Here is a 27,929-nt window from a genome sequence, read left to right as displayed (position 1 = left end):
GTTTTGTTTTTAATGGTGCTGTTAATTGTTTTAAGTGAATACAGTTATAAAAGGTGTCTGTACATAATTAGATGAACAAGGAAATTTACCGGTAAGAATTATCCAACCTTGTTACTCTTATGCAGAGATATGTGTGTGTGTTTCTTCCTAGAATATCCCAACATTAATAGTAACTTTTGTGGAAAATAGCCGGAGTGTGGATTGAAGAGTGTATACTTGTGAAGGAGTGTTGCTGCCCTTATATATGTAATTGAAACTTAAGTAACTATAAGATATTAATGTAGTTGGTTACTAAGGAACTTATGACATTGAACTTTTTCAAATGGTTAATTGAATTTTGTGAAAGCTGTATTTCAGACAACAGATTGACCATTGCCTGAAATTATATGACTATTACCATATGAGTTAATTATTAACTATTACCATATCATATTACCAGATGAGTTAAATTGTTTGTAATAACTTATTCAGTGATTTAAACTAAAGTGTATAATTTGTAAGCCTATATTAAATGTTTGTTTTATTGATCTAAAGTTGTACTTTGCCTGAATCTCTTTTACTGCACCGTTCATAAAATAATCGAACCAAAGCGGGTGAATAAAATAAGTTAAATAAACTCGACCTAAATACATAATAACACATAAAAAGGGAAATAGTTGAGAGTCAGTTTTACTTTAATTCTTGGACTAATTTAGATATAGAGTGGCGCAATCAATAAATATAAATTTTCTCTATATTTGGATTAGAAATCAACTAGCAACTTAATTTCTTTGTTTAAGAACATCGTAATGACAAATTGACGGATCTAAAGTATGGGTTAAGATGAAATAGGATCCAACACGTAGAATTCATTTGCCTATGGTAATTGGCTTTGTATAGTAAGTTTGAATTCGGTAAAAAAACCCATTTCTCCACTAGCCCACAAAATTATTATGCGCCGCGAGGCATTTCCGGTTTGTAGCACTCCACATTCTTCTTTAGACTGCCAACATTTTCCATAAATTAAATTACTATCAATCCAAGTTTCATCTAGATACACAATCGGTCTTTTCTCCTCCCTGAAACGTCTTATTGCTCTCAAATACCGCGTTCTAGATAAAACAATGTCACTTCGCTCCATGATAAGTTTCCTTTTATTCTGGGACTTTTTAAAACAAAATCCGATTTCATGAAGTATTTTCTTTAAAGTTTTTCTTTTCCAAGGAAAATTAATTTTTTCTTTAAGCACAGGAATCAATTTTGGAACAGTTGGCACTCTTTTCTCGACCATGTAAAATTCGTGAATAGTTCTTCTTATAACGTCTACATCAAAATCATTCAAAACTACGGTTTCGATGGTTTTCTTTACTCTGGCGCTTTTTTTCAGGAGATTTAAATTTTGGCTTACCTTCACCTTTTGATTCCTTACGAATTCTTTTAACAGTCGACCCCGATGCGCCCACAATTGTACTTGCACATTTTATGACTCGAGAAAGGGGAACAAGGAGATGATTCTTTTTCGCAGAATGTCAGCACATTATTCAATATTCTTTTGCAAGAGCTACTGAAACTACAGTCAACAAGTTCTGTTGTTAAACAACAACAGAACTTGTTGACTGTACTGGATCCATCATGCAAATTAATAATAAAAAATAATGCAAAAAATCAACAACAAAAATCAAGCTAGTACTAGTACAGCGACAGACAAGAAAGCACGTGATTTCCCATGTTGGCGACCAATTCGTACATCCTTCATTTCTTTCTCTCCTTCAGCATGAATCGACTATTCTTGGCAAAATGCCAAGGATATTACTTCTTAACCAAGCAAAGTCAATTGAATATTTTGATCAAAACAAAAAGTGCATGTGATTCATTTCCATCAAATTGTAATTTTGAAATAATATTTTGATACAGAAAAATGGTTAAAAACAATCCATTTTTGAGATCAGCAACTGTTTTCTTTGCTGAATTCTACCGCTATCTTATCATTCACATCCTGGATACTACTGATCTTCAAAAGTGCTAAGCAAAGTTCTTTTCCTAATTTCCCTAGAAGCCAAGCTAGTAGTTTGGGCTTGTACGCAATGCTTATACTAAACATCGCTCATGAAGAAAGTTGGTAATGTACAAAATATACAAATGTTTATATTTCCCTGTTAAATGGAATGAGAGAATATCAGATAAAACTATCTTTTTATACTGTACTGTGCATCTATTATCCTATTAATTACTCTGACAGCTACTTGACAATGAAATGATCTTCTGACATATGATAATTTTAAAATTTTTTTATTTTTACTTTCTGGTGTGCATACAACTATAAACTATAAAAATAAAATTTTTATAGTTTATAGTTGTACAACTATAAACTACAACTATAAAAATAAAATTTATTTTATTTTTTATTCATACTCCAAGCTGCCCATACAGTCTGTGTAAATCTATGTGATAAATATTTATTCAAATACAGTATTTATTATTTTCAGGTGTATATACTTGTTTCTTTGTTGATATTCAGACATAACTAACACTGACCAAGAATTAATTTTGGTGAGAGAGAGAATGTTAAACCTTGCATCCTGTATACATTTAATACACTTGTGTGTACCTGGGATCTATGGAGAACCATTGAAAATATCCAGCAGAAGGCAATCAATATATCTATTATATCTGGTCATTACATTTGGCCTATGAAAAAATATATATATATATATGAAGAAATGTAGTCTTCAAAGTTTGAGAAATAAATGAGGACAGGTGATATGATAGAAACATGCAAGATAGAAAGGGGATCTTACAAAAGAATGTTACCTTTAAAGTAGAATATGAGGAAGCATGTGAGGTCCACATTATTCTTGTAGTGTGTAGTGAGTGTAGTGAAATGAAGTAAAATTAGGGACTGTGAATTCATCTTTGGTGAATGTTTTCAAGGAAAGATGGGGAGGGAAGGGGCCCCCTCACTGAGTCCTTGGAGGAGCCTGCACAATAATAACACATTTATTATACATCTTATTTCACATTCAAAATTCAATTGAACATATGTTATTTGGTTATATTTATTAAATATCTGAAGATTTTAAATACACAGATGGCAGAGATTCCCCTCTCAAAAATTTAGGTTCTTTCCCTTGCAAAACTTGCAAACAGTCAAGAAATATGCAATTATAAAACAATAATATACTAATATACTAATATACTGTGTTTATGGCCTGAGATATAATTTCATCTAACCTAAATTCAAATGAAAAAGTAAATTAAAACCAAACTTCTATGCATAAATATGCCTTTCATTGCAAAATTTTCACAGACATGAAATGTGTTTATTTCAAAAGACATGTTAAATCACTAAAGAAAGAAAGAAGATTATTAAGTGAACATTTACTTGTGATTACTCCACATAATGCTAATGTGAATTTGGCTTCTTCTTCTTCAGGGTGCTCACCACTGCAATATGTTACTCTAAAGCTCTGAAGAGTGTTCACTGTCAACTGCAGGAATGTTTCTAAACTGCTCTATATGTATAAAATTAGGGGGAAAAAACTTTATTTTACCTAATAAGTGCTCTAATATTTACATAAATAACTAGTTTGTTGATTTAGTCAGTTTGATTTACTAATTCAAAAATCAACATTAAGAAATTCCATAAAATAACATAAAACATGAAAGGTAAAATGCAAAATATATAATGTAAAAGTAAAAATGGACTGTGAGAAAATTATATTGTTCTATAGTAGGAAAGAGGATAGCTAATTAGTACACTATGCATCAAGCTGTGCATCGATAATGGTCCACAGCTCAGGTTTATTACAGTTAATTCTCACTCACTATAATCAAATACCAAAATTCCTTTTAGACCCTTGTATTAACAATTTTGCTGCAAAGGAAATTATTAGATCCCACTATTATTTTGAACCTTATGAGTTTGTTATAGTGTGAGTCAACTGTAAAAGTGTTCAGAAAGCAGGATTATGTTTTACTGACTTGCTGACAGATAATAAAGTAAAGAAATATATTTGCTGATGTATTGTATGCTATAAAGGGAGCTGAACTTTTTTTAGCCATATCTTTGGGAAATCAGCAGAGATGGTCTCCACTCTTAATTGTCACTGGTGGTTGAGTTCAGGATTATCTAATGCCAACATCTTATGTTCCAAACTCTAAATGATGTTACTGTCTGAAATAATAAGAGTTCGATGGTCAATTTTTCTGTAATGTGGCATTCAATCCCAAATTTCTGGGAGGATCATATTTACCTGCACTATAAACTAACTCAGACACTGGGTGAAGAAAAGTCCTGCAAAGTTCCTCTAGTTTTATGGAAGCATTACCACAAAGTCGATACATCATAATATGGTAATGAGGTATTAGAATGTAGGAGAGGCACACCAGGTACTACAAAAAATCCCACCTTGAGGGATGTTTTGTAGGACAGGGTTGCAGGAGCATATACATGTGGCAGTATGACTTCTCATCACTTGGTATTGCTTCATTATAAATCAATCTATTGAGTGATGTCATTACAGCTTTATTGTAACCTCCAATTTTCGAAATGGTTGATGTGTAAGGGAAAACAACATGCATCCAGTTTTTTTTTTTTTTTAACTCAGTACCACTACTTTACAGATCTCTAAAATGTTGCAAAAAGCATTTAAACAATGAGCACAGATTTTCCAAGTGATTTCTAGGAGTACGAAAAAATTATGTATCACAAATTTATTTCAGAACCTCTATAGCTAAGTCAGTAACAATGACATCCTTTGGTTGGAAAGATCAAGTTCATATCCTGTCTTTAAGATGAAGAACCTAAATTTATATAAGCTTTTCTCGAGTGAATGCAAGTTAGTCAGTTTCATACAGAGGTATATGAGATACATTTAACTCATACACCACTGTCGATAGAATTAACTGCCTTGTCCTGTCAGATTTTTATGAAGTTACTTTGTTGCAGATAGATTATTAAGCATAATAAGTAAGAGAATTGCTCCTTCAGGTTAAACTGTCAATTTAGAGTATTACTTAGGTGTCTGTCGTGACGTGTTCTCTTGACGTTCGAATCCGCCATCTTGCTAAAAGTCACTTTCATAAATAAAGGAAAACTAATTGCAAATTAATCACTGATCTAAGGGTAGAGAAATTTCTATTATACTGCGCCACTCTATCCTTAGATAAGTCTATATGAATTAGTAAGTTTAATTCAAAATTAGTTAGCAGTCTTTTCATTCAATCAGGCCGATGGTATTTATTTTCTTTCTTTCTGGGATTCCCGCTAGATTCGAGTTTTTGTGAACGGTGCAGTAAAAAGAAATTCAGGCAAACACAATATTTAAATTAACAAACAAAATATTTAATATATGGTTATTTGACAAATACATAAATTCCACTTCTAAATATGACAAACCAGTCAAGTTAGCATATCAAGTCAAGTCATTCATATTAATCCAATCTTCCAAACTTTCACATACAAATTCACAGTTTCAGAATTACAAAGTTCCTATACCCAACTTATTACAATAGAAATTCTTAATTAATCAGTTTCCTTGTATCTCTCAACTACACTCTACGATTAACTCATAACAGGCACTAACTACGGCAGATATCATTTCAATGTCTATATTTTCAACTCTCAGCCTCGATGGTATGCTACAGTTAATGTTAGAAACAGCGCGACGGAACTAATACTTAAATCTTCATACACTGAAATAAACTAATATGACTGTCCTTACCAGAAATAATCTTCAGTACTTCCAATATTTTGTGAGCACACTTTCAAATTGTACTTATCACACTTGCGAGACACTAAATAACTAAAACATTACTAATCGCGCTTCAAAAACTCCAGATAACAACTATAAGGTACATTAATTATTCTTATTTTTCATTCATCAACTAGTTTAACTCCGTACAATTCCTTTTCATGGTAGTACAGAAATAAGTCGTAATTGTAGACTGACTGGATTTATTCAGTATTCTTCTTTGAATGTCCAGTTCTCTAATTATCCGATTACGGCAATAATTTCTTTTTATTACTACGGCTGGTTTTGCTTTCAGCCAACTATAAGATTCACTTATATAAAAAAATATCTACTCAACTCCTATCCTTAGGAATCTTTTAATTACTTCTACTTCTTTAGTTTACTTCCTTGCTACCTTATAGTTCCAAAGTTCCGTTCCGACTCCCTACTTACTACTACGTATCTATTTTCTCTTCTCCTCCACAAACGCTCCCTTCACACGCGCTCGTTTATTTCCACACGTCTCTATGGCAACCGATAGACGTAAACATTCTCGCGAATGTTACATTAGGCTATACAACTACATAGAGTTATTACATAACATTAAGCTTTCACAAAAAGAATAAATAGAATAATCGCATTTCAACAAATGCGTAGTTAAATTACAAATATAAGACTTTATAATATTGACATAAGAACAAATAAAATAGCTTAATAACATTTAATACAGAATCTATTTACCATTAAAACATTTCTTTGATTAAGCAATTAAATATTTGACATAATTAAGGTAGTTATATGATATCAATTATAATTTATGTTATTTACATCAAATAATATTTACAAATATAGTTCTTGTGACGGAAAGTCATGTTGGATTCTGAATCAAACAACATTTATTCTATTTTCTACATAATTAGAATCCAACATGTCTTCACATGTTGACCAAATTAAAAGTGACAAATACAGAGTTGGTTATTTTACCATGACAATGCGATGTCTCTGCAATAGTTTGGGTCAAAAATGAGTTCAGTTCTCTGCAATAGTTTTTGACCAAGAACAATATGGTTATAATCTCATACTTTCAGTATCCCTCCCTTTCCCATGGGAGTACATGTGCTGTCATAGTGTGCATGTTTTGTTTCATTCAACACATAATGCAATTTACTTGACTAAGTCATATATTTCCAGCCCATTTTTATTCATTCAGTATCCAACTGGATACCTACTAGCCAAACAAACCATTGAAAAATTAGGATTAGATATTGGGTCAAAAATGAGTTCAGTTCTCTGCATTTTCTCATAGGCTATGAAGATCTCTGTTAGAATTCAGGTTGTAGAACTCAGGTTGTTGTTGAGATGTAGGGGATTGAGAATGATTTCTTTAGATTCTATTATCTTCCTTTCTAATTATCAACAGAAAATGTTATTAGACTTATCCCATAGAACTGTATGGCTAAGGTTTTCTTCATTAGAATTGGCCGAGAACAGAACATGACTAGACAGAGCACTGGCTCGCGTTCTCCCGTAACCGACATCTCTCTTATGTTCTTCAATGCATAACTTGATCATCTCTGTTTGGCCAAAGTATGGTATATCACAGTTTCACCAAATCTGGTAAACACCAGGATATTTAAGGTTGTGATGTCTAGGTTTCAGATGGCTCAGTAAGGAGAGGATTTTCGGAAGGGGTATAAATAAAGTTCTTATGTTGTATTTCCTAAGAACCTTGGCCAATTTGGGTGAGACAGAGCTTATGTATGGTATAGAAATGTTACCTTTCACATCACTGGTCTCTTCATTATGGCGAGCGGGTGGATTTAATAGGAATTTCTCAATTGTTTTTTTATGAATAACCATTCAGTTGAAAAGTGGTCCTGAGAAAATTGAGTTCTTTATTAAGTTCTATCTTTGAAGTTAAATTGTTCATATTTGGTCTAATGTATTAAAACTGAGTACTTTATTAATAAGAGACCATACGTTTATGGAAAAACTGGAAAAAGATATTTTTTCTAACATTTTATCTATACCTTCGATATGGTGGTGATATGTTGATGACGTGTTCATCGAAAGATACCATGGAAAACTTTCTAGTGTTTCTTAATAAAATCAACACACTACACAATAAGATCAAATTTATTAGAGAAGAACAATGAATTACCCTTTCTTGACATACTGGTGAAGAGAGAATATAACAATGTCCAACTGTCCATTTACAAGAAACCCACAGATACACGAAGATATCTACATTATTCGTCAAACCATCATCGATAACAAAAACACAGCATCATTCATGTGCTCTGCAATAGAGCCTTAAAGTTTATTTCAAAAGAAGATGATGTACAGTTAGAATTGTTGCAAATAGCTAAGACTCTATCTCTGAATGGATACCCCACCAACATTTTAAAGAAATTTCTATTCAAAGACAACCTCGAACAACATGTAACTAATTCCCAATATGTGTCCACAGCAGTGATTCCATATATTAGTTCAGTATCCACAAAATTAGCTAGAATGTTAAAAGCTCATAACATCAGAGTGGTTTTTAAACCAACTACTACGATCAGACAGGTCTTAAGATCACCTAAAGATGAAGTCCCATTCTTCAAACATCCTGGAGTATATGTAATTCCATGAATGTGTGGCCTATTGTACACTGGACAGACCTCTCAAAGTCTCGAAATAAGACAGAAAGAACATGTGGGAGACGTAAATCACAACAGAATAATCACATCAGGTTTAGCTCACCATTTTTTGACATCCAATCACATTATAGACTGGAAAAACAGTTCTATGCCTTACACCGAGAATGACTACAGACACAGAACTTTTAAAGAATCAGTAGTGGTGCTACGCACAGGCAGCAATTTAAGTAGAAATCAGGATGCTATTCTTAAAGACTATTGAAAAATCTCATCAATTCTCTCAGCTTAACAGAACTATAATACACGAAAAAACCACACAACACGTGGTCATGTACTGGATTCTGACTAACGCATGCGCACTTCCAAACGAGTATTATCAAATATAATGGCCTAACAGGTACTAAAGCTTCTAATCATGTAACTTGGTGCATTTGTATTTACACCAGTACTGCCTTGATGATGCTAGACAGTAGCTAGAGAAACTGGTTGGCAATTTGTATTTTATTCATTAAATCGTATGGTCTCAGTTTTAAGTTCTATCTAATCATCAAGAAGAGAGCGAGCACGGTGTCCTAGTGCAGAAATGATTCCAAACTTTTGAGGAGGATAATGATGGGATTGACCGTGGAGATATCTGTTGGTGTGGGTAGGTTTTCTGTAAATCAAAATTTTTAATTTCTCCGAGAAACGGATCAGTTTCATGTCCAAAAAAGGAAGACTAGGTTTTCATCTTCAATAACTCTAACCTGCAATTTTTCTTGGCATAAACATATTACAAATATTTCTTCCTAAGCATCCAAAATAACAAGGTTTTCTCTTATATCTGGATATCAAGTCTTCTGGTCCAGAAGGTATTACCTCATATTTCAAGTAGTTCAATATTTATGTCCCTAAATTCACATCTAAATCCTCTGCAAGCATATATTAAGTTCATCTAAAAAAGAAATAAAAGCTAACTATCAAACTATCCAAATCCATCCTCTATCCTCTTCAAACCAGCTAACTATTTTACTACCTAGAAGCTCAACATTTAAATTAGTAATCACCATGGATTCACCAGCTTATGGTCTAGCAGAGCTAGCCAACCTTGCTTATCTTTGGCTATAAGTTATGAAAATGTTTGGAGAAACTGATGCAGTTGCTCTTGATATTCCCAAGATATTTCATCAAGTCAAGCATACAGGTCTATTAACCAAATTACTATTTTAAGATATGCCTTTTACCCTCTGCAGCTGAGGCAGCGGTTTCTTTCTGATAATTCACTTTGTCCTGCTGGACTGGTTGTTCTCTCTTTAAATTTCCTAATAGTGTCAGAATACCTCACAGCTGTGTGTGCTTGAATCCACACTATTCCTCTTTACATTAATTTTTATTTATTCATATGGAGTTTCCTCCCTTTTCTCCCCCGTCCCTATTGGGGCAAGTTGAGCCCCCTCATGGGGGGGGGTTAAGTATTTATGGTTGTAGATCCGTGAGTTCACGGGGCTGGTTTGCTTGCTTGTGGGATGAAAAACCCCAGATAAACTGGAGGAAAAAACCCTGCTGTCCATGCCCAAGACCGGTTAACTTGACTATGGCTGAGAAAGATCCTTATGCTCCTCCCATCGGCGACGGGAATCAAACCCAGGACACTCCTTCCCCGCATAGCCACTAGGCTAACCGTGCGGACTTTACATTAATGACCTTCTATTGCTAACCTCAAATTCTACCCGTATAGTTCTTTGATGACAGTACACTCCACTGCTCTTGTTTAGACAAATCCACAGTATACAAATTTTCCACACTTCAAGATCATCAATAATTAATGTCTTAAACACTGATTTTTCTTGCCATTCGTTGATGGCTAATTTCCTGAATGGATAGCACTTCTGCTCTCCAATCAAAAGGACATAGGTTTATTCCTAATAGATGACTGGATGTTTGTAAATGGTTCTAGATAGTAGATGCATTTCATTACCTGGTGTAGTCCGCGCGGTTAGCCTAGTGGCTTTGTGCTTCTGTTATGTCGTTACTTTTCCTATAATAATTTACCTCTCTACAATGACTACAAGACTTACGAAATTTCCCTGACTCTAATATCTGTATTACTTCTTATGTGTTCATTCTATAAGGAAAGCAAATTCTATATCTCTAGTCAATTCCTAATTTTACTCACGTGCTTACCCTGACTGATAAAGGTTATTCCTTGCTAAAAGAAACGAATCCTCTAATTTCTTTCTGGGGCCATCTCCTCTTCAGATATTGACAAATTTATTTTTTAAAGCTGCGCCAGCCAATATCTTAGAATAGAGGGGACTCTTATTCAGGGAGACTTTTCCAGACTTTTGGTGCACATAGGTGAATAAATTTAGTGCTTAAACTCATAAATTAAATGCTTTACTGTGGCTAAGTAAATTCTGGTTTGCAGTCGTAACCTCTATAACAACATGTTATACCTTTCTTTCAATTCCCCCCCCCCCCCCGCCCGCTATGGTTCAGATTAATGAGTGGTAGTTTTGATTCATATCACAGGCAAAACTCAGGTATAGAAGAAAAAACATATTTATTGGAATCTAAAGACATATACACTTAGACCAATCTTACTTTCAATTAGTTCAATGACATGCTAAATCAAACTGTATCAAACTGATTAATACTCTAATGCATGATCAATACATCCTTCTTTTAAGTTAGAGATTAAACACACATAATATACTCATTATACACTTCTAATCAATATTCTATCTACTATGCTAGCCTTGCACATTAAACTAGTCACAATCATCTATAATCATTCCAGACAATTTGTCTTATGGACATTAGCCACTGCTAAATAATCACTTAAAGTTCTTAAATACTGTCTGTACTCGATTATTACACTACAATGATATTTCCTTTTTACTGACTGGGAAATTATACAACAAAATCTGTACTTTACCATTCCTTGGGGGGGCAGGATCTCCAGGTCCGTCTGAACTGTCCTTCTTTGTTTGAATTACCTCTCGATACTTCCATAAGCCTGCATCCATGTGGTGGGTCACTATGGTCATCAGATTAAGCTATGCTCTACACCTGGCGTTTTTCCTTTGTCTATTCTCGATCTGTTTTGGGCCATCCTCGTTTCTACTGCCAATTCATAGGCTATGTACGCGATATTATTCTGTCGGAACTTTCAGCGAAGGAGCAAAGACAGCATATGCCGACATCTCACACTTTAGTACCAGCAGAAATTCAGACATCAAAGGGAAAGGCACACCGTCCGATATCGTACTATCGCCAAGAAACACCATCAGGAACTTCCTGTCCAGTCGAATCATCAACCAGCAAAATAGGTGAAAAAAAGCCTTGAGAAAGGGGTGCAAACCCTTTTTATTCTCCCTTCACTTTCCCCTTTTTTAGCACCCTGTTACTAGCTGCGATAGCGCCCTCTTACTTTCTGCGATCTTTTCCCGCCCATTACTTTCTTCGTCTGCAGGAATTTCGGCACATCGCGAGATCTCTTGCAGCATCTTCCGGGAAATGAATGTGCGTTTCTTTCCAAGACTGCCAATGCCTCAGGCCCACCCGTGACCTTTGGACTATTGTGTACATCAAATTTACCCATTCATTGTATACATAATGCATTCATATAATACCAATTTATACACACAGTTCTTTACATGGTCTTACAATTCTACTAAAAGGAGGTAATTCTATTTCTATTTACAGTTAGTACTTTATTTCTTCTGCTCGAGTACAAGTTTTTTCTCTCAGCTGATTTTTCTGACTTGTTAAATCGTGAATCAATTGTTTCTTTTTTAAAGTTCTTCATTCAGGACATAACTTCGCAACCATATGCTTGGGGAAGGAGTCTCCTGAGTTCGATTTCTGTTGCCGACGTCAAGAGCTTAAGGATCTTCCTCAGCCATAGCCAAGGTAGCCAGTCTTGGGCGTGGACAGCAGAGTTTTTTCCCCCAGTTTATCTGGAGTTTTTCACCCTGCAAGCAGGCAAACCGGCCCCCTGAACACACGGATCTACAGCTATAAATACTTAACCCTCCATGAGGGGGCTCAACTTGCCCCAATAGGGATGGGGAAGAAAAGGGAGGAAACTCCATATGAATAAATAAATTACCTGGTGTGAGACTACCCTAAACTGCTTAATAAGTACCTAAAGTGGCTTGAAAAGCTCCATTTGGTCTTCACAGCAAAGTTTCTGGATCATATAACCTATAGCTATATGGGTTATATGATCCAGACTTATGCAAAACCTATTTTGCATAAGTCATGCAAAATAGATTTACAACTATCATAGGCAGGATTCACATAAAAAATAAATAAATAACCTCACATTAATTGCCTTAGTATCCCATAATGCAAATCACACCTCCTTTCAGATGTGTAAAATGCTATGCATTATGGGAGGGCTGCTACCCTGACTAGTACTGACTGGGTCTCATCAATGGAAGCCAGACCCAGAAGAAATAATACTAATATTGAATTAATGCAGAACGCATATATTTTCTATACACAATAGCGAGAAGGTGTATCACGTTATTATTAAAATACTCTGAATCACAGATAGTTGTAGAAAGGTTTTTTCACTTAGTTAAAAAGAAAGTTAAAAAAAACTTTTTACAACTATGAAACTTCACTTTTAACTTCACTTTTCTGGTAATATGAAGGAACCTGTCCTGGATAAATACTAAAGTATATTTCAGTTCTGTTTATACTTAAGTATAAACAGAACTGAAATATACAGTATTCACCTTACACTGCTTAAATAGCAGGATATGATAATGATATATTAATTTTTAATTGAAGAACTTTTTACTCCTTTATTTTGCCATAATATCAAGTCAATAGTTTGACTATGCTGATAATGAGGTATAACTTCTAAAACAATATTTTAAGAAACAAAATCATTTATATCATTGTTATTATTGTTCTTGGAGTACTTTTCACAGCTGTTATTTGGTAAATAAATGAAATATATTTTAAAGTATTCCTAGCTTTAAACACACACAACCAGGAGAGAGAGAGAGAGAGAGAGAGAGAGGGGGAGGGATGTAACAGAGATGAGAATGGTAAGCAAGGAAGCAAATTTACTGTATAACTTGAGCACAAAACAAAGCACAAAGGGATCCAACCAGATTTTTTTTTAACATATACTGAAATTTTGTGAAATGAGTGAGATTCTACACTAACCCCTGAAAGTATTGCTTTAACACATTCTTCATTCTGAGATGCTCGCCACAACAGTGTACAAGAAGCTGCACCCATCTTTGTATAAAATGTTGACTGCGCACACAATTTCTGTAGCAATTCTTGAACTTCGTGCTGGGTATTAAATTTCTCCTAAATGATAGAAACAGCAAAAATATACATTTATATAATTTATACATTTTTCGAACTAATACATTCGATTAACATCATAACAGTTTCAGCAATTCACTTATAGATTAAAAACAAATGAAATGTCCCAACTAAAGTCCTAGGAGCACTGCTGGTTTTAATTTTAACCAAATGATAGATTTTCAAAAAAATTCAATAGAGCAAATTGCAATTATTAGCTGAGATCAAAATTCTCGGACCAAAATTTATCTGTACTGAAGTTTAAAAATTGGATTTTTTTAAAAGATGAATCCAGGCATATTTTATTTTCAATTTAATCTAGACAATAACAATAGTCCATCATGGAAAGGAAATTTGATAGAGAGGAAAGCAAGTCATCCTGTTCTTTGGACAAAGAATTTCTGGGAGCCAAGAAGGAACAATAGGCTTGGAAAAACTAGGCTTGTTTAGACAGGATGGTATATTTATTTAATGTTTATAACTGATTGAATGCTGAAAACCAACTGCTTTAACAACACTTCTTACAGCTGGATAATATTATAATTTGTAATAACGCAAATGTGTTGCAAAGCTGTTTATTTTAATGGCTGATCCAAAATACCTTATAATCAAAATGTATAGACTAATCATCAAGTATTTACACTAATGTGCTGGTTTAAACTCATTATCAGCTTTAATAGAAAGAATACAGAACAGAGAAACAATAAATACAAGTTTAATAAATCCTATATTTCATCTCGTTAACAGAGATATCATCAGGGATACATTCTTAAAATTGTAAAAGCACACACAAAACACTCGAAGCAATAAGTGAAAAAATTTTTTATTAAAAGCAGAGTCTATGAGGGGTGCCCTTTATGGGTACTGTTGTTAGCCTTTTTTTCCTACTTAATGTTTTGAATGTTTCATGTGTGTTTTTACAATCTTTGTGATGGAGATGAAGTACAGGACCCAATAAATTTGTACTTTATTGTTTCTATGTGCTGGTTTATTCCATTAAACCTGATAATGAGCTTAATCATCATATACACAAAAACTGCACTGTGATATCAGTGCAAATGCTTAGGTTGTTTTAATGAAGTATTTTCCAAAATTTGTGTATTATATATTAGAGGAATAAAAACAATCTGCATTACAGACAGCTGCTTATGCATGAATAAAACTATTCTTAGTAAATAATCTTTTATTAGCGCAAGGAAACTAGAAACTTTAAAAGAGAATCAGATATCATTTACAATATTTAAGTTAAAAAAAAATGCTTTATTGTAATTTTATTCTCAATCAATTTAATTACAATAAACCTGCATGTTTCATTGCATCACCACCCATTCAACATTTAAGGATTTTAGATCAAACTTTAACCTTCAATACATTAATTTCATCATTCATATTGTTATTATCCTAAGACCCCATGGAATCACAGACTCGTCTAGGAGGTCCCTTATGTCATATACACAGCTCATCATATTATGCCTTAAACAATTTCTGCAGACACCACACTGTCAGGCAATGCATTCCAATCATTCACAACTCTTCATGCAAAAAACCTGCTTCTCACTCCTTTGCTCATGCCCTCCTTATGCAGCTTCCAGGGATGACCTCTTGTTCTCCCACCATTTTATGAAAAACTTCTTCAATGTTAATCCTATAACAACCTCTTACCAACTTGCACATATCTATCATATCACCTCTCTTCCTCCTATCCACCAGACTTAGCCCGAGGTAGTTGTCCATCAAAAATTCAAGAAACTCATTTTCTTTACTTCCGGTTGCTATCCTGTAATCCCAATCTACATTGCCATAATTAAAATAACCCATAATGATCAACCTTTTTCCATCTGCTTATACAACATTTTCTGGTAACTACTCTCCACATTAGCAGATCTAGAGCAATATTTGGATTCTATTCACCTCTATCTCACACCATACTGCCTCAAAACTACTACTATTATTTCCCCCCTTCTCCCTGTCATCTTTTTTTTGTTATTCCAACAAAAATTATTTGAATAAGTGAGACATGGTTGGAGGAAGATGACATCCTAATAGGAATAGAAATGGAAGAGTGTGATGAATTTTGTGAAGATAAAAAGTGTAAAAAAGAAGACTGAGTGCTATCATCAATAGAACTCCACCTTCCTTCATTATTTAGTAACTTCCATGGAATCAACAGACTCATCGTAGGAGACCCACTCAACTAGCAACATGTCTATCATAATAAGCTTTTAAGTTATTTACACTTCCTGCACTCACAACGCACTCAGGCAATGAATTCCACTGACTAACAACTCTCCACACAAAAAATTTACTCCTCACTCCCTTCTTCACCACATCTCTATACAATTTCCACGGACGGCCTCTCGTTCTCATCATAACATCCACTCTTTTTATAATTTCTTCTGTATTAATCTGATAAAATCCCTTAACTAACTTGAAGGTCTCTATCATATCTCCTCTTTTCCTCCCATCAACCAATCTATGTAATGCACATTCTCAAATGTACTTCATAATCAATACTCCATAATCCTGGTATCACTTTGATTATTCATCTTTAGATCCTCTCTACTGTTTCCACATCACAATGAAAACTAGGTGACCAAATCTGAGCACAAGATTCCATATGTGGTCTGACCAGTGCCTTATATAGATGCACCATCATCTCCTTATCCCTACATGTAAATGTACTTTTTATCATAGCAGCAATATGGTGTGCAGTTTTTGCAACATGCACAATGTGCCCTCAGAACTTCAGTCCACTGTCTACATCAATGAAAGATCCCAAATCTCATCCATTTCCTGAAATACAATTTTACCAATACAGCATGTTTTTACCTTTTCTATCTTCACAAAATACATCATCCTCTTAGAGAAAGCTAAACACTGTGTAAAACTAGCTAAGCAAAAGTCATGGGATGACTTTGGTAAATATCAAGAAGGCGGCAAAATATTCTGTAGGTTGTTGAAGAAGCTCAGAAATGGAGGAAAGAGTGTGGTAAAAGGAATTAGATATGATAAAGGTGATTAAAGGTGACATGAAAACAGGAGAAAAAGATATCCTTGATGTATGGAGCAATTACTTCGAAAAATTGCTAAATGAAACAAACAGTGATGGCAGCACAGTAGTAACAAACACTGACCAGGCATTCAGTCAAGAATACATATCTTCAGTTGAAGTAGAAAAAAACATCAAAGCTTGATATGTGGAAAGGCAGCAGGAATAGATGATATTCACCAGAAATGATCAAGTATGGCGGTATAAAAGTCTTAGAGTGGCTGCACTGCATAGTTCAGAAGGCCTGGACAGAGGTACAAATTCCAGATGTTTGAAGTAGAGCTCTCATAGTACCCCATATACAAAAAAGGGTATATAAAACTGAATGTGAAAATTACAGAGGTATTTCTCTACTGAGTGTTCCTGGTAAGATATATGCAAGTATACTTGAGAAACGGTTGAGAAGGATTGTGGAAGAGAAGCTTGGTGAAGAACAAGCTGGTTTCAGGCCAAATAGAGGCTGTCAGGATCAGATTTTCCCTTTATGACAGATAGTTGAGAAATCATGGGAATATAACAAAGATTTGTATTTAAGTTTTGTAGTGGAAAAAGCATATGACAAGGTGCCAAGAGAGAGAGAGAGAAGCTATTCAAAACACTACAGTTATATGGTGTCAGAGCTGAGAATTAACATCTCCAATTTTGATATCAGGTTTAATGCCACTTTCCTTCATAATGTGATCCATATAGATAATGAATAACAGACGGGATAATGTACATCCTTGTCTCACAACAGATTTAACATTAAACCACCATCCTGTACTTCCTTCAATTCTAACTGCTGACTTACAACTCAAATAAGCCTAATATCAAAATTGGAGATGTTAATCTCAGCTCTTTGCTTTATGCTGATGATGTTATACTTCTAAATAAATCCACTACAAGTCTGCAAGATTCCCTGACTAAATTGAATAACTGTTGTAATAGATATGGTATGAAAGTCAGCATTAAAAAGACAAAGACAATGAAAATAGGCAGAAACATTGAAAATATCAACTGCATTGAAAATGGAGAACTTATAGAACAAGTAAAACATTTCAGCTATTTAGGCATGATTTTTAGTGAAGATGGTAAATTAAATATGGGAATAGACAACAGAATCAACAAAGCTGGTATGGTAGGAAGTCAACTGAATACATTTATATGGAATAAGAGAGAAATTAGCTGTATACAAGACAGTATTCAAACCAATTTTAACTTATGGATCTGAGAGCTGGGTCAGAAATAAAACACTTGACCAAAGACTAGAGACTGCAGATATGAGAGTCCTGAGAAAGATTAGGGGGCACGAACTGAGCATCAATAGTAATAACATATCATATTAAAAATGAGGATATTAGGAAAGAACTTGACATTGTTGGCATCCAGGAACCTCAGGTGGTATGGTCACTTAAACAGAATGGGAGAGGAAAGATTAGCATAACAAGTATTCTTTGCCAGGTTGATAGGAAAAAGACCCAGAGGAAGACCAAGATATAGGTGGATTGATACAGTAAACAGTGCCTTAGAAGATAGAAATATAAGATCTGATAATGTTGGAGTCTTGACAGGTAACAGAGTGATTTAGAGGAAATTTGTAGATAGCAAGTTAATAATGATGTAATTGCTCATGTAGTACTATCATATCCTGTACACCCCTTGAGGGTATATATCAGGATTTTGGATGATGATGATGACTGTTCCATACATATCTCCAATTCTCTTCATTTCACTCAGCATCTGTCTCATCTTCAACAACTCAGCTTTCAAATCTTGCATCACATTTTGCTATCGTTCACTCTCACTATTTTATTGCCAGTCACACGCACTTGACTAAGTGCATGTGACTGGCAATAAATGGGCAATGATGACATTTCTCAATGTCATTATTGCCCACTTTCACGTTAATTTCACTCAGTTTTTTAATGTCATTATCACCTGCTTTATCATTAATCAAACTCCCCCCCCCCTCGCTATCACTTCCATGCCGTTGTAACTGACATGGCAGTTACGACGCCATGGTTTAACTCCAACATATATATGTAACTAAAAACGAGTTGTGACATTAGTACCATATGTTAGTCAGAGAGAGAGAGAATGAACCTGTTAATGTATACTGTTTGAAGAGATGGAAACTGTAGTCCTTGAGGAACAATATGCGAGATAGATTGTTCCAGGATATAGCATCACATGAAATGAAAAAAGGAAGAGAAAGTGGTTTGGTAAGTTTGTAGTTAGACTGTAATAGATGTTAACTAACTATAACTCATAAATTTTTAAGCTTTGAGGAAAGTGGAAGAATAATGGATGTCGCTTCAATAGAACAGTACCCGTGGAAGTATATACAGAATGGAATAAGTAGAAATAAAAAAGACAAGATTTTTGGAGACAGGATGCTGTGGACGTGATGTATTTGTGCTAGGAAAGGCCAGAAGCAAATATTAACATGAAGAGAAAAATACAATGTTTGGTGAGCTAGGTATTCTCAAACTTGAGAAGAGGTTGTATGTTTTTCTGAGAGAGAGAAAGAGAGAGAGAGAGAGAAATAAAGAAGATGGGACACATTTTACTAACATTAAAATAGATTAGGTCATTACCTAATCTATTTTACCCCCAATGAATAATGGCATGGATATCAGTGTATGGTACTAGCCAAAAAAACAACAACAATAAAAATGATGAGTAAATTGATTAAAAAAGAAATTAATCAATCTTACCCCCTTTCAAACCCAAAATGCAGAATGCACTAATGTTATCTCTCTATCCTACATAAAAGGTAACACTGACAAACAGTATGACTGTTAAAATTTCATGTCATAACTGTACTCAAATCATTAAAGAAAACTTTTAAACAGAGTGCACCAAAGTTATATCTCTATCACAGCAGTATGGCTGTTACAATTTCACATCATAACTGTACTCAAACTATTAAAGAAAACTTTTAAACTTCCTGCCCAAAGAAGATGCAAGATTCGTAGACCCTTTCTTTTCCAGGAGTTTAAAACATTTCTTATCAGCATGGAGTGGAGTGCTCAAGTCAAGCAGGAAAGACCATCCTGGTATGAAGATAACCATGAAGAATAAGAATAATAATACAATTTATTAGATCAAAAACATGAAAAATCTGGACCAGCTCAGTACGGTATTGAATTTAACCATCTTGACACAAGAAAATTAGTTCATAACGCTATTACACAAATCGTAATAATCTCAAAGACTTTTTTTTTAGTAACAGAAGTTTTCCAAAATACAAATAATTGCAACCAAGCAGACAGTCATCTTGAAGAGCTTCTGCTATGTCACTGTGAAAAATTTTTAGCCAAATCAGTCTTCACACAAGACCATCTCACCAAATGTAAACACCTGCACTTCACATCTCAGCTCTCAACAAGTGATCTTATTACTTGTAGTGCATTTGTTAATTGTCCAAATGATTACATGCTGTACAGTTTTTCAGTGTCTTGATAATGGCAACTTAAGTTTCTGAGAAAGTGGTGAACTGACTTATTGTTTTATTAAAAGTATTTTGCTATACAGCCATACCTCAGTTAATGACAAGTTACTTTTCAGACTGTTGTATAACAAATCACTGCATTTTTATTATTTATTTATTTTTTTTTTTTTACTTGTAGTTGCACCCAATGATTTCGGAACATTTTTAAGCAGCTATATATAATATATGCATAAATGACACAAATAAAGCATTAATTTTGTCAGCTATGTAAAGAAACGTTCAGAATAATTTGTGCAAGCAAAAAAAAAAAAAAAAGGAAGAAATAACAGTAGTTAAGGATAAGTATAGTATTAACTGGAGAAGCACTTTTATAACTTCACTGAGAACTTGACCTGGTTTTTAATAATTGTAATAATAATACTAATTATAAAGTAAGTTTAGTATGTGGCCTATCTCAATGTTCGACACATTATTGTCACTAAATTTAATAATTTTAATCTAAGTATCTAATAGAATCTAATATATCTAATGCAGTATTTTTCAAAATTCTAATCATGATCCAACACAGGAAATACATCTTACACTGTGACCCAAATTTTGTTTTTTAAAGTATATAAAAATATAACAGAATGTTAATATTATACATGAATTTATTAATAATAATAAATAAAATAAAAAAAGTTTCTATTCGGAAACTTTTTTTACCGAGTGATTTCAATGTCACATTTAATTAAGCAAACCAAGAAAATGTTCCTAAATTCATTAAAATATTGCTAGTTGAAGTTTAGAAGTAGTAGAAGAATGGGATCTAATTTCCAATTAATCCATAAGTCTAGATAAAAATTCATTTTTGATAATCAATGTGAGCTGTTAAGACCCACTATATTAATATAATGACCAATATTTCCACTAATTTTTTTTTACAGTGGCATGAAACTGCTTTGCAGAAAAGTTTTACGACCCGACAACTGTGCAGCGTTTTAAAATTATATACAAAAAACTGTTTTAAAAAGAAAATTTTAGATGTGCGGAACATTAATCATGATCCTTTAATGGGTCACGACACACACTTGAAAAAGCTAATGTATCTTAGTTATCTAATGGGACATTATATCAAATATAACATCGTCTGTATTTGAGTTTTAAGTCAGCAGTTAGAAATTAAGAAGGTAATGGAAGATGGCTGGATGTTAAATCAGGTGTGAGACAAGGGTGTATATTATCTCCACTGTTATTCATCTCCATACGGATCACATTATGAAGGAAACTGGTATTAAACCTGTTAGCAAAATTGAAGATGTTAATCTCAGCTCTTCACTTTATGGAGATGATGTTATATTTCTAAAGAAACCCACTACAAGCCTGCAGGATTCCCTAACAAAACTGAATAAGTGCTACAATAAATGTTGTATGAAAATCAGCAATAAAAAAGCAGACTATGAAATTGGGCAATTACAATGAAAACATCAGCATCCTAAACAGAGAAGCTACAGAACAAATAAATAAAACATTTCAGCTATTTAGGCACATTTGGCAAATTAGATATGGAAATATACATCAGATTTAGCAAAATTGGTATGGTGAGAAACCTTAGGGAAGTGAACATATGGCATCAATGGCAGTATCACATTAAAAATGATGATATTAGGAAAGAAACTGATACTGTTAGCATTCAGGAATGTGTCAGAGATAATCTTGGGCAGTATGGTCACTTAAACAGAATTGGAGAGAAGTTAGCAAAACAAATGATTTTTTGCTAGGATGGTAGGAAAAAGACACATAAGACCAAGATCTAGGTGAACTGAAGAGAAGAGGTTGTTAACAGATTAATTTGGAGAAAAATTGTTGATAGGAAGTTATAAGTTAAAGATGCCAAGAAATTATATTCTTGGTTTCATCCTTTATCCAAGTGTAAGCAAACAGTTTGCATGTGAAGTAACTTCGTGACTAAGATACTTGAGGGCTAATGACGTCACATCACTTGCCTTAGTATCCCATAATGCAAGGCACATATCCTTATGGATATGTATAATGCTATGCATTATAGGAAGGATCACTACCCAAACTGGTTTCAACCTTTATTAAGGTCTAATCAGCAGGAGCCAGACCCAGAAGAGATACCAAGGTTGAAGTAATGTAGATCATATACTAAGACAACTGATGTGAATTCATTAGCTTCTATATACAAGTGACTAGTTACGAAGTTAGTTCACACACAAACTATATTTGCTTACACTTGGATAGAGGATGAAACTAAGAATATAATTTCTTGGCATCTAATTTATAGTATAACCAAGTGAAAAAAACTTTCAACATCTATCTCTAATCCAGAGTATTTCAGTAATAAGGCGTGACACCTTTTGACTACTTGTATATGGAAATATGATTTCTGCATTACTTCAACCTTGTATCACTTCTGGGGCTGGTTCCCACTGATGAGACCTCAATAAAGGGCAAAGCCAGTCAGTGTAGTTGCCCTTCCCATAATGCATTGCATTATACATGTCTTGCATTATGGGATACCAAGGCAACTGATATGAAGTCATTAGCCTGTTTATACAAATAGCCCAGTTGTGAAGTGACTTCAAGTGCAAACTTTGTTTGCTTACATTTCAATAAAGGACGAAACCAAGAATATAATTTCCTGGCATCTATAAGTTATAATTATACCCTATAATTATATCATCGCATCCATAGCCTATTCACAGCTTTCAAAAAATTAAGTGTTCTGCTTTGCCACTGTAGACACATGTTGATCTGCACCTGCTAACACTATAAAATTTTAAAACCACCTTACCTTGGAATACAGCTCACATGAGGTGCACCTCATGTACAAAGAGGACAATCTCTCAAATATTCACTCCAATCACTGGTCCATAGACAATCATTATTTCAATGATAATGAAAGTTTATTTTTCACTTGGTTAGATTATAATAAATTAGTTTAATCCTTTATACAAGTGTGAGCAAACAAAGTTTGCGCCTGAAAGTATCTTCAGGACTGGGATAAGGTAGTACAACACCGGGCAACTCGCTGCAAAGAGAGGAATGATGTTAGCTTGGTCCACCTTTCCAACAAGTTGCCTGGTGTTGTACTACCTTACCCCAGTCCTGAAGATACTTTCAGGCACAAACTTTGTTTGCTCACATCAGGATAAAGGATTAAACTGAATTTATTATAGTCTAACCAAGTGAAAAATAAACTTTCAACATCTTTCTCTAAATCCAGAGTAATTTAATAAAAAGGTGGCACACCTTTTGGCAACTCCTATATGTAGAGATGACCTTGCTATTGCTTCTGGCTGGTATCTCCACGTCTGGGCCTGGCTCCCACTGAAGAGACCTCAATAAAGGTCGAAACTAGTCTGGGTAGTGGCCCTTCCCTTAATACATAACATTATACATATATCCGCAAGGAGATGTGTTATGCATTATGGGAGATACTGAGATAGGAGTGATGTTAGCTTGGTCCACCTTTGCAACGAGTTGCCCGGTGTTGTACTACCCTACTGCAGTCCTGAAGATACTTTCAGATGCAAACTTTGTTTGCTCACACTTGGATAAAGGATTAAACTAAATTTATTATTTCAATGATAATGTTCTGTTGAACCACTATCATTCTTTCACTTGGTTTATGAACTGTAAGAACATAAGAAATTGCTGCTTAATATCCATTTACTAATGAGCCTCAAACATACTCGACCAAACTCCTCTTTCATTTTATATACCTTTGTTGTTTTGGAACAGTCTCCATCTGTCATTCCCAAAGACATCCTCCTCCAACTCTTCTAGAAAGATCAGCAGATTCCTATTTTCCCTTTAACCTCCTGTCCACACAAACACAAAACTGAGGTTTTGTATGTGTGGCTCTAATATATATAAAAAAAAAAAAAATAAATAATAATAAATAATCATCAACATCACAGCCATTAACATTTAAATATTTAGTTCCACATAATAAGCTGAAGTTAACTGTTCTAAGCATTTGGTATGTCACAAAAGAATGAAGGAGTGCACTTCTTTACTATATTGTGGAATGTGATGAGGCATGTCTCCATCACTTGGGGCTCCAGAAATCCATTCGGTACAGGGGAGTAAACAGAGACAAGGGGCGAGTGAATTTTCAGCCTTGTTCTAAATGCATTCAAAATATATAATTTTTTTTCACATAATTTATTTATTTATTTTTCTTAAAACATCTTCATTCAATGTTAAATTATTGGATCACAGATAACTGCCAACAAATTCATCAGAGAAGTTTTATTTCCAGAGATGCAAACAGCTGCAATTTTAGTTGCTGGTTATTATTATTATTATTATTATTATTGAGAGAGACCTCCAGGGAGTCACTCATCGAGGGACATCACACATTACATGCACCAGCTATCATGCTTGCTCTTGAATTCATTCACACTACTTGCATGCACAACATCCAATGGCAATTCATTCCAATCACGTGCCACTCTATGAGACAAAAATCTAGTCTTCAACCCTTTCTAGATGGCATTCATTCTCAGGTTCCAAGGATACTCTTGTCCTTTCCCCGCTCTCCATAAAATGCAAAATTCCTTCAACTGAAATCCTGTATGACCCTTTCAGAAGTTCGTAAGTCTCAATCATATCACTCCACTTTTGCCTATCTACAAATTCTCAGTCTGTTTTAATAATAATATTATGAGTATTATTATAGTATTCCATAATGCTAATATCATTTTAACACTATCCTTTGTACTCTCTCTACTGTATCAGAATCACCAAAAAAACAAGGAGCCCAGACCTGTGCACAATAGTCCAAGTGATGTCTTATCAAGGTAAAGAAGCAAAATCACTTCCTTATCTTTACGTGCCAAGGTTCGTCTCAGCAATGATATTATTTAAATATGCTCTGAGTTGTATTTACAATTTTTGCTATATGACCCTTGCACTTCAACTTCTTATCTATTAAAACTCCAAGATCCCTAGCCTGATCAGTTTCTTCTAGCATAATTCCACCAATATAATATGGCATTGGATATCTAATATAACTGAAGTGCATGACTTTAAATTTATTAGCATTAAGCTGACAGCCATTTTTCCATGCCCACAATTCTAGCTTATTCCATTATTCTGCAAGTCTACTACATATCAGCAGCATAACTGATTACCCTATCTATCTTTAAGTCATGCCAAACAGCTATGTCACCTGTCAAATTCTTCCCAATGTCATTAATGTACAGATTGAATAACAGTGGACCAAGGACTGATCCTTGTGCTACACCACTAGTTACCTTAAATCCTGCAGACTCACACACTCCATGTACCACTTTTTAATAGCTGCCAGTTAGCCATCCTCTTATCCATGCTAATATTTTATTATCAAAACATATTCTCCAATTTATGCAACAGTTTTCCATGCTGTATTCTATAAAAAGCCTCAGCAAAATCCAAAAGTATCGCAATATATGCATTCTTATCTAACTCATTGGTAACATTTTATAGAATGTGAGGAAGTTACTCAAACATAATTTCCCATAATAAACCCATGCTGTTCATTACAAAGTATAGATTCTGTTTCAATCCAATTCTGTATGCAAGCCCTAACCAATTTTTCCAAAATCTTCACCACCACTCCAGTAATACTGATTGGTTGATAGCCAGATACATCAGTCTTTACACCACCTTTGTGCAATAGCATTACTGTACATCCTTTCCATTCCTACAGAATCTTCCCTGTTTTGGGACTGAAATTATATAGCCTGGTCAGAGGAATAGCCAGTTCAGCTGAATACTCTTTTAGCACCTGTGCTGATAACTTATCAGTCCCAACTGCTGAATGCTTATTCAGTTTGTGCAACAGCTCTCATACTTCCTCCTCATACACCTGAGTTTCTTCATTCAGTGAAGAGGTAGCAGTAAGCACAATGTTGCTTACACCAGATTGATAGCTTTTAGATTCCTCCTCATATTCCTTCTTTCTTTTACTTGCAGCATAACGATAGAATTCTTAGGAGTTGTCTTTAGCTTGTAGAGCCAGTTTCTTTTCATACTCAGACTTAGCTTTCCGTAAAACAGTTGTGATTCTTCTGGCCTGCTGCTTATAATTTTCATAATGGATATCATCCTTATGCAGATGGTATTCATTCCACATAATTCTTTTCTTTCAAATTTCTTGCTTAATAAGATTACACATCCATTTCACTTCTACTCTATTTGTTCTGTAAACTTTAGTGATATGTTCTGATAGTGTATCATTTAAGTATTTTTTAAACACTCTCATGCACTCTCAATATCCTTCCCATCCAATAACTGATACCATGGCACAGAATCCAACATACTCCTCAGTTGGTCATAATTTTCTGTTTTGTAGTTCCGCATGAAACCTTTTCTGAATGGAATATTCATAAACTTAGCTACTTCCCAAGTGAGTACTGCATGGTCACTGTCACCAACTGGAGGCAGAATAGTCATGTCTTTAACTAAAACTCCCTCTGACACTAAAATCAAATCTAACACTGTTGGACCTCTAGTTTTTTTTCTTTCACACACTGATTGAGGAAGTTGTCTCACAACAACTCAAAAAATTCAGTTTTATTCTTCTCATGAGATTTTATGAGAAGAATGTTTGGATAATTAAAGTCCCGTATTATGATTACTTTTTTTCACCCCCCATCTTCATTTGGGGATGCATATCTTCATCACTAGCAACCAATCCACTACTAGGTCTGTAGCAACACCTCACTATGCATTTGATCTTGTTAACCTCCACCTAATGCCATATGGCTTCAAACTCACTGCAAGATGAAAAACTGTTACTAGTATTACAGTCACAGGTCTCAACACTAACTGGATTCAAGTCATCCAAATATGATTAGTACACCCACCCCATTCTCATCTATCCTGTCTATCCTTCCTGAAAATACTGTACCCTTTACACCCAATACCAGTTAGTATATGTTTGCTTCTGATAGCCAGGTCTCACTAATGCCTACAATCTGAGGTACCAACGTGCTGACCAAGGCAACAAACTCTACTCCTTTGTTTTTGATACTCCTGGCATTCATGTACATAAGTAATAACCTACCTGTGTGTTTTTTGTATACTCTTTTATCTGTTGGACAACTTGTAGATCCCTGTTCTTATCTAGTGTCTTATTTATCTCTACATAAGCCAATCATCTTCACTTTCTTCCTTCCTTTTATCTTCTTTAAGGCTCAAAACTTTATTTTTCTTTCTATATGAAAGACTGTTCATTTTTACATTGCAATTAAAAAATTTAATCTGCTGTAATTTATCCTCCCATAACTTTTAAACATTTTTCTTTCTATATGAAAGAATTCATAAATATGTGCTTTCGAGTTCCAAAAATCTTCATTTCTCTCTCACAGAAATATTACACGGTTCTTTTCACTCCATGCATGTTCCACTACGTGACATATTTCCAATTTTTTTTTTTTCAGTCATGAAGCGATAAATATGAGCCGCCATTACGTTATAATTACATGCTTTACTTGAAAACAGTAAATCATGCACACTTCAAGTGTTTGAAAAAATTAGCATGTATTAAATGCGCATATATTTTTCATATAAATATATACATTTAAATTGAATTATGGTTATCATTTCCAATAAATCTCATTCAAATCAATGCATTCATTTAGTTCAATAATAAACTATCAAGTGCATACAAAATGTGTAATAGATAATTTATTCTTTAAAAAAAAATCTCTAAACCCTGAACTTGCCCTATCCCTCTAGTATTAAAACCTTCTCCTCCAGGATAAAATACTCCAAAAGAGTGC

At 34.2% G+C, this 27,929-nt stretch overlaps 1 protein-coding gene across 3 annotated transcripts in view; it reads right to left on the bottom strand.

The window, feature by feature from the left end:
• LOC150095606 (heat shock factor 2-binding protein-like) overlaps positions 1 to 27,929 on the bottom strand; it is a 142,567-nt gene that overhangs the window by 46,370 nt on the left and 68,268 nt on the right. For 2 of the 3 annotated variants that reach the window (XM_090410383.1, XM_090410382.1), the window contains exons 6-7: positions 13,523 to 13,672; positions 3,362 to 3,491 (exon numbers count right to left, since the gene is read on the bottom strand). In XM_090410383.1, the coding sequence (XP_090266509.1) occupies positions 3,362 to 3,491; positions 13,523 to 13,672 (280 nt within the window). The remainder of the gene's footprint in view (positions 1 to 3,361; positions 3,492 to 13,522; positions 13,673 to 27,929) is intronic. The other variant, XM_090410384.1, reaches the window with a different exon arrangement.

The sequence above is a fragment of the Typopeltis vanoorti genome, chromosome 20 (genome assembly GCF_054136105.1).
Source record: "Typopeltis vanoorti isolate ZY-2024b chromosome 20, IOZ_Tvanoo_1.0, whole genome shotgun sequence".
NCBI classification, from domain to species: Eukaryota; Metazoa; Arthropoda; class Arachnida; order Uropygi; family Thelyphonidae; genus Typopeltis; species Typopeltis vanoorti.
Note: the sequence above shows the minus strand (reverse complement) of the source record. Positions and strands in the feature narration are given on the sequence as shown.